General features: G+C 40.2%; 1 protein-coding gene across 1 annotated transcript; it reads right to left on the minus strand.

Moving 5' to 3' along the window:
- Positions 1–74: 74 nt before the first annotated feature.
- Positions 75–13496, minus strand: crata (carnitine O-acetyltransferase a). Its single transcript, XM_044332894.1, has 14 exons — positions 13284–13496; positions 11556–11852; positions 9661–9779; positions 9208–9261; positions 8558–8723; positions 7983–8157; positions 7683–7861; positions 4013–4113; positions 3750–3869; positions 3473–3595; positions 3099–3234; positions 2721–2783; positions 1572–1709; positions 75–1224 (listed from the first exon to the last, which is right to left on the minus strand). Exons 1-14 carry the CDS (start codon positions 13308–13310, stop codon positions 1009–1011), a joined length of 1914 nt encoding a protein of 637 aa, XP_044188829.1. The 5' UTR covers positions 13311–13496; the 3' UTR covers positions 75–1008.
- Between the last annotated feature and the right edge of the window lie 291 nt (positions 13497–13787).

A 13787-nucleotide genomic window follows, 5' to 3' on the forward strand; every position in this document is an offset into this window, starting at 1 on the left:
CACTTCCTGCTTTTGCTTCTTCATATTAAAAGCTTTTAAATGACTAAATAAAGGGAGATTTTTATTGTGAAGAATTTATAGGAAATGAAACGTGTTCGCTGAATTAGCAGAGCTTCGTTAATGGCACTAGTCTTCAATAAAACAAGTCAACAACATATGGAGATATTTGGAGCTATTTGTTCTGTGGATCAGTTAGAAATAATGCAGGGAGGTAGAGTACAAGCAGAAACAGCCACAGTGATGATGACGTTTGATTAAGAGCTGCAGACAACCAGCACACCTCCAAAATGTAAACTACTTGTTTTACTTTGCCCTACTGTGTAATGGAAAAACACTCAGCATGCTAGCTGGAGGCTGATGTAGTGATTTGTGCTAGTCTTTACAGTCAACAGCAGAGCATTTCAAGTGTTTAGCTCTTAGCTTAGACATATTGTGTTTGCTACTGTTCTGGTTGCTTGTGAAAATAACTGGCTATCCTCGTCTAGAAATCGTGGGTAGAGAAACAAAGATGCAAGGGCAGTTAGAATTTCAATGAAGCCCCAAGTGACATAAGAGGGGGCATCAAATCTGAATGGCTTGCTGAATCACATGAGCTCAGAGTGAGCCAGCCCACACAAAACAAACTGGGTGGTCTTATTCCACAGTTTGTGTGTTAGTAAACACATCAGAGACTCAAATATATATGTACAAGCACTGAAAAAGTGAGTTTTTCATAATATTGCCCTTTTAAAAAAACTGTGTGCATCATCATTAATATAATATTATATGCCTTTGTATTGTACCGCCAGTGGAAAAGCACTTCTCAGTCATTGCACAGCAGAAATCACAGCATAATTTAAAGTGCATAATGATGATCAATAACCAAGGGTGGTGTGCAGTCTTCCAAATGTCACTTGATCACACTGGGAGTGGTTTTCCTATCAAATCTTTGCCATTAGAGTTGTCACTGAGACTAGCCCTGTAGTGTCCACTTCATCCACCAAGAGGTTAATTAAGTCTGGCGGAGCTTCACAGTTTGGCTCTTGGTGTTTGTTCCAGCAGTGTCCTCATATCCATCAGTGCACCCTCCACAGCTTGGGCCAGATGTGCTGTATTCGTTTCTTTACAGGTGTTAAAAGACGACACTGCAAAGTTGATGTGATCGTTCATGGGATTATAGCACACACCGTATCCGTTGGGTACAACCGGGCCGAAACACATGACGCAGTCGGTCTTGGATGGTACCTTGTGGAGAGATGAAAATGTAGCAGTTGGTTGGAAAACAGTTTGGGTTAAAAGGGTCAATTGAGGCATATTTTCCCTCTACAAACACTGTTGTGTTCCACTAAGACTGAGTACAAAGTCTACCAGGTAGGCCACAAGACAGTCTTTTGGCTTGGGTGCAAATGTATTTGTGATGTGCATTTACGTAAATGTTTTGGCATTCAGCAAGCATTTCCCTTTCCTGTGATGTTCTAAAGCAATACAGCTTAAAAAAATAAATTTATGGAGTATTGGGCTATAGGAAAAATATCTTTGCCATTATGTAGTGGTGTCTTCATTTATCTCTCAGTTTAAACCTTGGCCCATACCTGACTTGTAGAGAGCTGGTAGTGTAAAGCTTTGGTGTAGGCGCTGTCTGTGAAGAGATCAGGAATGGAGAGTTTTTCCTCGACAGCCTGCATCTTAAGACCCAAGAGGTGTCTGTCTATGGCCTGACCACTGACTGCCTGTGGGAGTGAAGAGAATAAATTTGTTTGCACTGTTAATCACCAGATGTTAACTACTTAAAAGTAACACTTGTGTTATTGACATCAACATTTATTGTAATGTCCGTTGTCCGACTAAGTATTGATAACACACTTAATACTTCACAAATTAGAACTCTTATTTGATGTACATTTAGTTCATTTTCACTAATACATGAAAATGAACTAAACAGGTTTTATTTATATGAAAAAAAGCAAAACGACTGCAGGCAAGTTATGTAATTGGTGTATGCCCGAACGATGCGTATCACAGGTAACAGCTTTACCCATTACCATCCCCCATCCCCCGCCAGGCCAACCACCTTTTCTGGTGGAAACCCTGTATTTGGTTATAAACCCAACTGAAATTCTGACCTGATAATGAAAATTTAAAAAAGGACCAAAGTGCAAGATTCAGAGGTATCTAGTGGAACAGATGGCAGAAATGGAATATAATATTCATTCATGTGTTTTCTTTACCTTAGAATGAGACCTTTATATCTGCATAGGGTGTGGGTCCTCTTCCATGGAGCCCACCATGTTGCACCGCCATGTTTCTACAGTAGCCCAAAACGGACAAACCAAACACTGGCTCTAGAGAGGGCTTTCCTGTTTTTTGTGAGTTTCACGGCCACCATAGTTTCTCCTACATGCTTGGAAGTGGAGGGTAAGGAGTATTCAGTTGGTTGCAATCTGCAACCTCACCGCTAGATGCCACTAAATCTTACACTCTGGTCCTTTAAGGGATCACTAATGTGACTACAACTCATCCTCTGTAAAACGTCCATGTCATGACAATCCATTCAACAGCTGTTGAGATGCTTCACTCAGGACCAAAGTGAAAGATGGATAGACCAACACCCCCACACTGCCATCCATAGAGCCACACTGCTAGCAGACTAGCATGGCTAATAAAAAATGTTCAGTAACTATCTAAAAAACAGCTAGACTTTCACTGGCCACAAGTATTGAGCTGGTGCTGTGAATACTCACCATATTAGTATAAGACCTGTGTGCTTTTACAGCTTTCTCCATTAGATCGACCTTCTCTGTGTTCTGTTCAAAACAGGAAGAAGACAAGAATGTTACAACTCATTCCTTGTAGTAAGTTAGTGTTTGTTTAACAGTGTTCAAGTATATTTGAAAAGTTGGCTTGAAACTGCAAGTAGAACATTGGAATTCTTCAAAATAAAAACATAAGGTTTCCAGTGATGTTTGAGACTTCATGCTGTGAGTGTGTCTATGGACTGAGGACTGTATCAGCCCAGTGTTGCCATCTCAGAGGTTGTAATCTGAGTCAGCCAGTTTAGTGCCAAAATGGCTGCTGTCAATCACAAATACATTACATCAGAATCTTCCCTTTTATCAAACCTGTTTGCTAGAGTCATCAAAGGCCTTGACAAAGGCAGCTGAGGCACTTGAGGCTGATCGGATCGTATCTGTGCGGCCCAGTCTGAACATACGCAAGGAGGCACTTTCATATGTGGCACAGCACCGCTGATACATCCTGTTGATAGGAGAGGAGACCGTGTGAGAAAACTCTTAGACATACTTGGTGTTTAATATTGCTGAGAGCATTGGTTTATCCATTGCTGGATATGGACACAAACATCTTTGTTACAGCAAAATTGTGCTCTTAATCTTTTTTAAATGAAACCGCTGGTTACCCTTGGATTAGAATGTAGAGAGTAAATAAAGTCTCCATACAATACAGTCTATCTCTATATGACTTTTCGGCATCTTACCTGTAGTAGGCCAGCTGGAGCGCCATCTGTATAAAAGCATCAGGGCTCATCTTGTGGGTCTTTGGGACATTTTTCCCAAAGTGGCTAAAGACCATAACCCTCACATCCAGGTCCTGAGCCAGTCTGTGGTGGGAGAAATGTCAGGACAGTCAGACTTTTCTGAGGTTTTTTGGATGATATTTGCAGAAACATTTGTCCCATTGTGTCACTATACAATAAATATGTATATATACTTATTTTGCTGGTCAGTGAGTGTCTATATAAAAGCTGCCCTCACATGTTCATGCTCTGCTTGGCCTCCTCAATGTCTTTCTTGATCTCAGGTGTGATGTTGAAGTGTAGTTTCTTGGGCATGGGCAAAGGCACCATGGGAGACCGCACCATCTCTGGCTTCCTCCTGTTTCCACAAACAAGAGCCCAAGAAGAAAGTCACCATTAACTGTACTTAATAAAACCATGGTTTTCTATCTGTGGTCAACCTGTTCATGCTGACAGCACAGTGTCACTGTATAAAGACTAAATAATCTTTGACCTACTTACGTGTATTCTACAACATGGTCAATCAAGGCAACGATGGGTGGGCCCTCAGCTGGCGCATGCTCGTAGTTCGCACCACATGTCCCATCTTCTCCAATAATGAACTGAAAGATTAGAAGATGAAACTTGTAGAGAAACCACACACACAATGAGCATTTGCATTACATCCCAACCCCTGCAAACTGTAAAACTGGTGAAGTAATAACTTGACTGTCAGCAAATTCCTGAGATGTTTCTAAGAATTTTGGGCAAGTCTAAGTCAAGTCTCAAGTCTGTCAAAGCAAGTCAAGTCCTTGAGGGGAAGTCAAAATTAAGACCAATTTTCCATCAGAAGTGCTTTTCAGACAGTTGAACTGCATCTGAAACCCTCTCTCCACACCTCTCAGACACTGGAATTCAGACACTGTGCCTGACAATTTTTGTAACTTTTCTGTAACCGACATTCACACCAACTTCACACAGTGACTGACAAGCTGTGTGGGAGTGAGAAAGTAGCCAGGGTCTGAATTTTTTTCTCCAACTCTATGTGTCATTCTTTACATGACTAACTCTTTCACTTTTCCTGTTAACAAAGGGAGGCACTAACACTTAACATGTGTTCAGTATTCCCAACTGTATGCATTCATTCTTGGTTACCAGAGGGCTGCTTTCTGTCTTAAATTTACCACAGAAACTGAATCAGGATGAAGCTGTTTAACAAAGCAACTCAGAGGTGACATGACACCACAGAAACTGAACCAGGATGAAGCTGTTTAATAAAGCAACTCAGAGGTGATGAGATCAGACTAGTCTTGTTTAGAGTACTACTGATTTAGTATTGCACTCCTATAACATTGCTGGACTCACGATGGACAGTTTTCTAAAAAAGGATCAAAATCTATGCAGCAGAACCAGTGATATCTTTTTTATTCCATACATTCTTCCTCCTGGTCAAAACCTGGTGCCTACATTACCCACGATGCATCTCAACCACAGACAACTCTCTTGGAGATTTGGGTGTGTTATGCTAGTAGTTGCTAATGTAGCCTGGAGCTGCTAGCCTAAAGCAGAGATGAGGTCACTTCTTTCTAACTCCACACCCCCAGATTATTTTCATTTTCAAACCTGAGTCAGCGTCAGTTGAGGCTAAAGACTACAAGTGACATCACTTAAGGCAATTAATCAGATTTCACACAGCTGTCTCTGGAGACACAAAAGGCTTTATACTACTTTTTTTCCCCACATAAGTGGTAGTACTCCCCAACACCTAGAAACACATGCTGATGTGTGTATGAACTCAGGTTTTAAGTATGTAATAAGTGCTTCGCATGTCTAATGTGAGTGCAAGCTGACTCATGCTCACAGTGCAGCTGTACTGAGTGACTGCTGGGGTGGGAAAATAGTGTTTCAGTCTTGCACATTGACTGTAACACTGTTTAAGCCTGTGAAGCTAACTCTGAAAACTAGTCTGATCAGTTGCAGACTAGTGGTAACTCAAGCCAGACTTATTATTTAAAACTCTTTTATGAAACAGATTTCTCTGAAACTAAGCCTGACTTACTGAAGTAAGCCTTTTTTAAGTAGTAATCTGAAAGCTTTATGAAACACCCCCTATGTCATGGAAAACTAAACAACAGATGTATGAGTGAATCTAAAGCCTTTCTACCATGCTAGGTCTCACATCAACATGCAAGAAAATCAGTAAAAAGTAAAGACAAATTTGAATGGAAAGAAACACATTTCAAGCATAAAGATGCAACAGAGATGATAAGGAATTTAAGGGCTGATAACAATGACCGACAGGAGAGGAAACCATTGCTCTGTTTTGCTCTCCCACTAACCAGACTTGTCCTCCCTTCTGCTTGTTAAGTGAGTCTAAAAGTGAGTAATGGTGTATTGCTTAACCTTATGGCTAATTCCAGTGTTTACCTTATGTGTTGTTTATGTTTGTATATTACTAAAACTCTGTTAAAAGGCCAAATGAGAATGAGTTTAATAATTTATGTTAAGATGAGTAAATACATATGACTGTTCTCTAATGCCATATGTATTTCTCTGTGTAATTTTTACAAACCCACCATTTGATAAAGTAAGAGGGAGAAGTCCATGTCAGCATAAATTTCCTTTTTTGTGAAATCTGTCGCCTCACTCACCCTAATTCCAGTATTTCTCATATCCTGTATTTGATGTCTCTAGGCTCCAGCCCTCTCCAATTAGGTTATACCTAAAGCATCAATGTTTGGAGCCCTCAACCATCTCTTCAGTAAAGAAATAATTTATTTATTGTAAACTTAACATGTAGACTAATAAACACCAGACCTTATCTATTAAGTGTGTGTATGATACAAAAACCTTTAAAATAATTTTACATACTGTTGGACTAATTGTGTATCTAAAGCCCTTTGACTCCATTGTTCAGTTCCTCCAAGATTTAAGAGATTGTTTGTGATTATTGCTGCTGCAAAATTTTGGTTGTGCAGCAGCTCAAAAACTGAGATACAATTTTTAATGTTTTATGTGCTCTTATTGTGGTAAAATTGCAGGGATTGGGAAAAATTGCAAGCAAAGGAAAAAAGGTTTTTTTTTAAAACTACTACTACCAGTAGTAGTTTTTGTTGGCAGGATTTCTTGAATTTGTGTTAATTATCATGATCACAAAATCACAATTTCCTAGAGGGACTGATTGTTGGAAAGGCTGCAGCTGTTTTACAACAAACTGGTAAAAACTGGTAAACTCCCCTCTCCCCATGCAAACAAACAGTAACACAGAGCAGAGCAGAGAGATGCAAAATGTACACACTAACTTACCATAAAATACAATAAGACCATGTTTTCTGTTCTGCTACTCTTAGTCCCCTTAGGTACTGATCATAGACTGTATAAAAATATGGACGTAGTTACTGTGACGTCACCCGTTGGTTTCTGAAGAGCGGTTTTACAGCTCAAAGCGAGCCACTCCGGCCGTCGCCATCTTGGCAGTGCATGGTGCTACCTAACTCCTAGCCAATCAAAAATGGCCGAGTGGCTGAAACAAGCCGCCTAGCGGCTGGCAGACCTGTCACTCAAAGCAGCCATGTCCTTCATTATGCATAACTTTACGCCTTAATAAAACTTAAACGGGTGAGTTATAAAAAAATTCACCCCCCGTACAGTTGTCATGAAAGGGGAAATTAGCTATAGAGACCAAGACCATTTTTTGTTCCAGGCTGTAAACATGTTTATTTCTGTTGTAAAGTTGGGCATTTTAACATGGGGGTCTATGGAGAATGACTCGCTTTTGGAGCCAGCCTCAAGTGGCCATTTGAGGAACTGCACTTTTTGGCACTTCCACATTGGCTTCGTTTGACAGCCCCAGAAGATCCTAAACTTAAAACAAATCCCCGTCAAAAGCTGGTTTTGAAAGGTGTTCCTACTCCACAGCCAAGACTCCAAATTATTGGATGCAAATAACAAATTAATTTTCTTACATATTGGATATATCGGCCACCAATATCCTGCATCCCTAAAGCCCAAACATGTACAGAGCCTGTGCAGAAAGCTTTATGCCCTCATTTGAACTAACAGCTGTAGGAAACGTCATGTAACCGTTTTCTTTATTTGAGGTATTACTAACAATTGCACTTTAACTCAGGAAAAGATTGTGTGTGTGTGTGTGTGTGTGTGTGTGTGTGTGTAAAATGCCTCTGTGGGTCACCTGTAGCGTCTTGTCAAACCAGCGGTTGCCACTGTTCCACTGGCTGCCTCCTCCATGCAGCATCTGGACGGCAGCACAGCTGCGGTATGTGTCCTCAGACACTCGAGGCATCGCTCCATCCAGACAAACTGTAAAGATGCTCCTTTGGATAGCCGACACAGATTCTTTGTTGGTCTTATCTGAACACAACATGCACACAAAGCAAACATGATGTTAGCATGGAATCACACTGCAACTGTTAAACAAATGTAGACATTTTTACATATTATATGTAGTCAAATCAGTGGTCTTTTAGCTCACCCTTGATTAGGTTGACATAGGCTTTGCCCCAAGAGTCACGATGCTGGGTGGTGAGGATGCCAACAGGCTCCATGCTGGTCTGTAGTGAAGAGCTGCAGATCCTCTCCAGCTGCACACAGAGCTGATCAGCTGTCAGTGGAGTCCCATCACTGTTATACACGTCCAGCACAAAGAACTGATTCAAAGAGGAGGAAAGATATAACACACTCAATCAGGCTTCTCATTGTTAGTCGAAATAACAACGGTAGGTGGTAAATATCATCAGCTGTATTTAACTAACACTGATTCACTAAGTTGGACACAAGAAACAATAGTGCAGTTGGTTGTTGTCTGGTTAGTGTGTTCTCTGCACAGAAGCTTTCTTAGAGAGAGAAACACTGGGTGTGGAACCTCAGTATTTGTTGAGTAGCAATCCATATGTGTCTGTAGAACAGACAATCAGAAACTGTCAAGTATCAAAAGGATAGTTGAGAGAGCTCAAAGTAAGTTGAGCTTGCTTTGTGATACAGGCTTCTGGTCCCAGAGGAGCTCAGACACAGATTAATGACTTGGACCACTGATGTTGTGCTCCTCACCTGGAAGTTGTGTACTACAGTGATGTGTTTGGGGGGCTTGGAGCTCTTGGCATGGTTCACCACAGAATCTCTCTTCAGACCAGGGATGCGGCAGGATGAGAGCACTTCATAGTACTGATTCATACACAGCGGCTTCCCACCCAGGTACTCAACTGGTAATGTCTCACTGCAAAACATTCAAGCTCTTCCATTAAAACATTAACTTGACCACGCGATATGACTGGGATATGGGGGTTGATGCACATACAATATTCATTAAAATGTTTGAATTAGAAAAAGCTATCACAGTATTCCATATGCATTACAGGCACAAAGTCAGAGTCAGAAAGGGTTTATAGAAGAATTTATAGATTTAATGAAGATAAATTCAGCTCAACTCTTTAGAGAAACAGATTTTATATTTATGGCCTCAGGGGAAAAAAAGCATGACCATCTTCATAGCTAGCAAAAGACACATCTGACAGTTCAAACTGTAAATGAGTGTAATTTAACTGTCCTTTTTTATTGATATTGGTCAATTTTTCATATAATATTAATCATATTTTTCTATCATTAAATTTCTTGCCACAATATATTACTTCACCCTGGGAGGACAGAGATGAATCAAAGTGGTAGGATGATAAAACTCACTTCTGAAGCCCTATACTCACTTGTCAATCATTGTCTTGAAGTCCAAAACACCTGCTATCAGTTTGGCAGCAAACCTAAACAGAGAGAACATGATTATTCATTCGAATGTTGAGTTGTATGAACATTTCCTTATGTTGCTTAAATAAACAGTCTGTGCCTAAAAACATCACTTTTAGAAAGACTGAACTGATCACAGCACAGTGGAGCTGCAATAAGTCATAATGATAGTGATGCATCCAAATCTAATCGACACACTATCTGACTTATTGTGTGTAAATGGCTGCAATTTGTCAGCCGTAACACACATACCCACCGCATCTCTGCCTTCTAAAAGAAGCTTATCAAACTGTTGTAAATGGCTTGAATGGGCAATTACATCCACTGTGACTCACAGTAGTAAAAAATAAATAAATAAAACATGAAAGAGTCCAAGGCAGACCAAATTAGTCGAAAGGGGATTGTAGTGTGATCACCTTATTTGCCCTTGCTTATCATGGAAGTTCATGCGGGGCAAGACCAACCCAGGACTTGAATGGACCACCACAGGCAGCCGGTAGTCTAGATAAGCCACCTGAACCCACCACTCTGACAACTACAAAGACACAGAGAAGATAATGGCCAGAAAATGAAGTTCATTATAAAGAAATAAGTCAAATGTCAGTGGAGTTTATAATTAGATTGTGTCAAGAATAAAAAGCAAGAGTTTTATGCCAGGGAGTCATACAGTGCTGCTTGTGAACCCTTTAGAATTTACCCTATTTTTGCATAAATATGACCTAAAACGTGATCAGATTTTTATACAAGTCCTAAAACTAGATAAAGGGAACCCAATTAAACAAATGAGACAAAAACATTGAACTTATTCATTTATTTATTGAGGAAAATTATCCAATCTTACATATTTGTGAGAGGCAAAAGTATGTGAACCCTTGCTTTCAGTAACTGGTGTGATCCCCTTTTGCAGCAACAATTTCAACCAAACGTTTCCAGTAACTGTTTATCAGCTCTGCACATCAGCTTGGAGGAATTTTAGTCCGTTCCTCCTTACACAACAGTCTCAACTCAGGGATGTTGGTGGGCTTCTCAACATGAACCACATGCTTCAGGTCCTTCCACAGCATTTCTAAAGGATTAAGGTCAGGACTTTGACTCAGCTGTTAACTTTCTTCTGCTCTCACTATTCTTTGGTAGAGTGACTTGTGTGTTTAGGGTCGTTGTCTTACTGCATGACCCACTTTCTGTTGAGCTTCAGTTCACAGACAGATACCTTGACATCTTATTGTAGAATTTGCTGATACAACTCAGAATTTGGCGCCTTCAATGATTGCAAGCTGTTCTAGTCCAGAGGCCATAAAGCAGCCCAAACCATGATACTACCACAATCATGTTTCACAGATGGGTTTAGGTTCTTATGCCGGAATGCAGTGTTTGCTCATCACCAAACATAAAACTTCTCATTCAAGCCGAAAAGTTTTATTTTGGTCTCATCAATCCACAGAACGTTTTTCCAATCACCTTCTGGTTTATCCACGTGGTCTTGAGCAAACCGTAGATGGCAGCAATGTTCTTTGTGGAGAGTATTGGGTTTCTCCTTGCAACTCTGCCATGCACACCACTGATGTTCAATGTTCTCATGATGGTGGACTCATGAACACTGACTGTAGCCACTGCAAGAGAGACCTTTAGTTTCCTAGACGTTACCCTGGGGTCTCTTATGGCCTCCTGGACTATTACACATCTGCTCTTGGTGTGATTTTTGTTGTTCGACCTCTCCTGGGGAGGGTAACAATGGTGTCTTCCATTTGTACACCATCTGCCTGACAGTAGACTGGTGGAGTCCAAACTCTTCAGAAATGGTTTTGTAACCCTTTCCAGCTTGGTGAGCATCAACAACTCTTCTTCTAAGATCCTAAGAAATCTCCTTTGTTCCAGGCATGACACACTTCTACAAACCTGTGTTGTGAAGCTCAGAGTTTGACAGTGAAGACCCAGATCTCTTTTCTTTAAATAAGGCAGAGCCTGCCAGACTCACACTTGATTGTCAACCCATTGATTGAAACACACAACTCTAATTTCCCCTTCAAATGAATTGATAATCCTAGAGGTTCACATACTTTTGCCACACACAAATATGTAACATTGTATATTTTCCTCACTAAATAAAAAAACATATGTTAAGTTTTTGTCTCATTTGTTTAATTGATGTCTCTTTATCTAATTTTAGGATTTGCATGGAAATCACGTTTTAGGTCATATTTATGCAGAAATAGAGCAAATTCTAAAGGCTTTACAAACTTTCAAGCAGCATTGTATATTCTCACTAAACTTTTTTTTTTAAATTAGAACTCGGTCTAGTTGTTGAGCTCACCCAGTTCTCTGTGTTGCGTGCTCTCCTCTCCAGGCCTGTCTGCAGTTTCTCTCCAATCCCTCCAGGCTTCTGAAACTCGTCCACCATCTTTTTTGTGTGTTTCAGCTCGTCTACCTCCACGATGGGCTCCAGGGCGGTGAGGTAGCGCTCACAGGTCTGCTGCAGAGGGGGGACAGGCAGACCGGGCAGTCCCTCCTGGTGGGTCAGGTATCTGCCGGTGACCCGGGTCACCGATACAGGCTTCACCAAGTGACCAGGTTTAATCAAGCCACAGGGTTTCGCCATCCCCACCTTCACCTGAGTGACAAAAGAGTAAATGTGTGTATAGACATTTTGAAGAGTGTGCTGTTGCTACCTCCCCAGTTAACTACATGCTCTAATAACCAAAGAATCAAATGTGAAAAATAACTCTGCTACATGCAACACTCTACTCTTTATTCAAGTTATTTTTCACAGCCAGTAAGTTTGTTATCACAGATAACATCTGCTATTACACTGTACCTAACATGTCTCCTTCAGTCCTTCAGTAGTCTGATGAATGCAGGTCAGTGACATAAAACAGGTCATGCTGAATCTGGCTTCTTAGTGTATTACAATAATATACATTAAAGAACTTTGGTCAAATTTTGGTTTGAAAACGTATTGAAGAAACTGACTTATTTGCAAGGATTTTTCTGGGGCTAAATCGGTGGCCACGGCTATTTTTGGTTAACAGTTATCATAAATTATTTTATGATACTCTAAAACTCTATCTACTGAGGCTGTTTTAACAACAGTTCTTACATGCAGTGTGTGAACACCTGAAAAGCGACATTTCGCCGGTAGAGGGCAGTCTGTACTTATTTTCAACTTGACTACAGTTTGGAAAATGATGTCAACAAAGGTTTCCCTGCAGGGCATTGATAAGACGAGCATCGAAAATATTTATTACCTATTTTAAAATGTTCCCAGCGCACGTGCGACTTACAATAAGGTGTGACTGCTGCTTTTTTTCATTTAAATGATCAAATTCTAAAGAATATGAGGATCAGGGGTAAAATGCATTAAAGTTATTATCATACAACATAAGCATTTTCAACAAGTCTGGTGTCGCTCATGTTACTGTTACCATATGAATTGGTGAGGCTGAAGAAAAACATCCGTCATGCAAGAAAACAGCTGGTGTCATAGAAACGTTTAGAGCGTTTCCAGCTTTTTCAGGACTATCTTTATACCTTATGAGCTGTTATTAGTCTGCAGACATGTTCCTTTGTCGAAGAGTAAGTGCAGCTCAGTCTGTGTCAGTGGGATTTGAGTTAACGTTAGCTTTCAGATGCGTTTTCTTATTTCCTTGTCAATTCAGGACAACGTTTATTACAATTCGCTAAACAGTTTTAATTCAAATTAAAGTAAATATGATAGTTCCTGTCAAATAGTCCTCTACTGTCTGTTAGCTGTGTTGAATCTTATCGAACCGTAATATCACCTTTGACCCAGTTAGCTAACTTACACCGCTATGTCAGTTCATGACGAGCTAGCCAGTATTAGCAAAGATTCCTTCAACACCTGTCTTAACTAATGTTAGTCAACAACATCATTAACATTAAGGCAGTCTCACGCCAGCGTTAATAGTTATTTATAGTCGCCAATGCTGTTATATTTAACCAATGTCATGGAACATTTCGGTAAGCTAATGTTGCCTTGTGACACCAGTATAACGCCAGAGTCAGCTAAACGTACGTTACTCACCATAGTTCTGCTGCAAATGCCCCACATTCTGCATCAAAGAAACGCCCACAGACTGAGCTCTGTCGGTCCCCTAACAGGATGAAAAATTTGTTTAGTCCAATATGTTATCGACCTTTGGTCAAAGCACCTCTGACTTCTCCACCACACAGGACAACTGTCGAACACAATGTGGGTCAAATTGCTCAGCTGTGAATTCTCTGTGCCACCATAAATGAAATAAGTGGGTGTGACTTATTGACTCAGTCATTAGATTGTATTCCAAAGTTTTTAGGAACTTATTTACAACCATCACATCACATCCAATCAAAGATGAAGGAGACACTTATAGTCCGTTCAAATCTTTTATTCTGATCACTGGAAGTAAGTGTGGTTTTGGTCAAAGTTAGATTTTAAATAAGGACCCTGTAGACTTTTTAAAAATATATATTATATAATAATTATATATATTATTATATATTATATTATGATATATAGCTCAGAAAAAGGGGCAAAATGTGACTAAAT

The sequence above is a fragment of the Thunnus albacares genome, chromosome 18 (genome assembly GCF_914725855.1).
Source record: "Thunnus albacares chromosome 18, fThuAlb1.1, whole genome shotgun sequence".
Lineage (NCBI taxonomy): Eukaryota > Metazoa > Chordata > Actinopteri > Scombriformes > Scombridae > Thunnus > Thunnus albacares.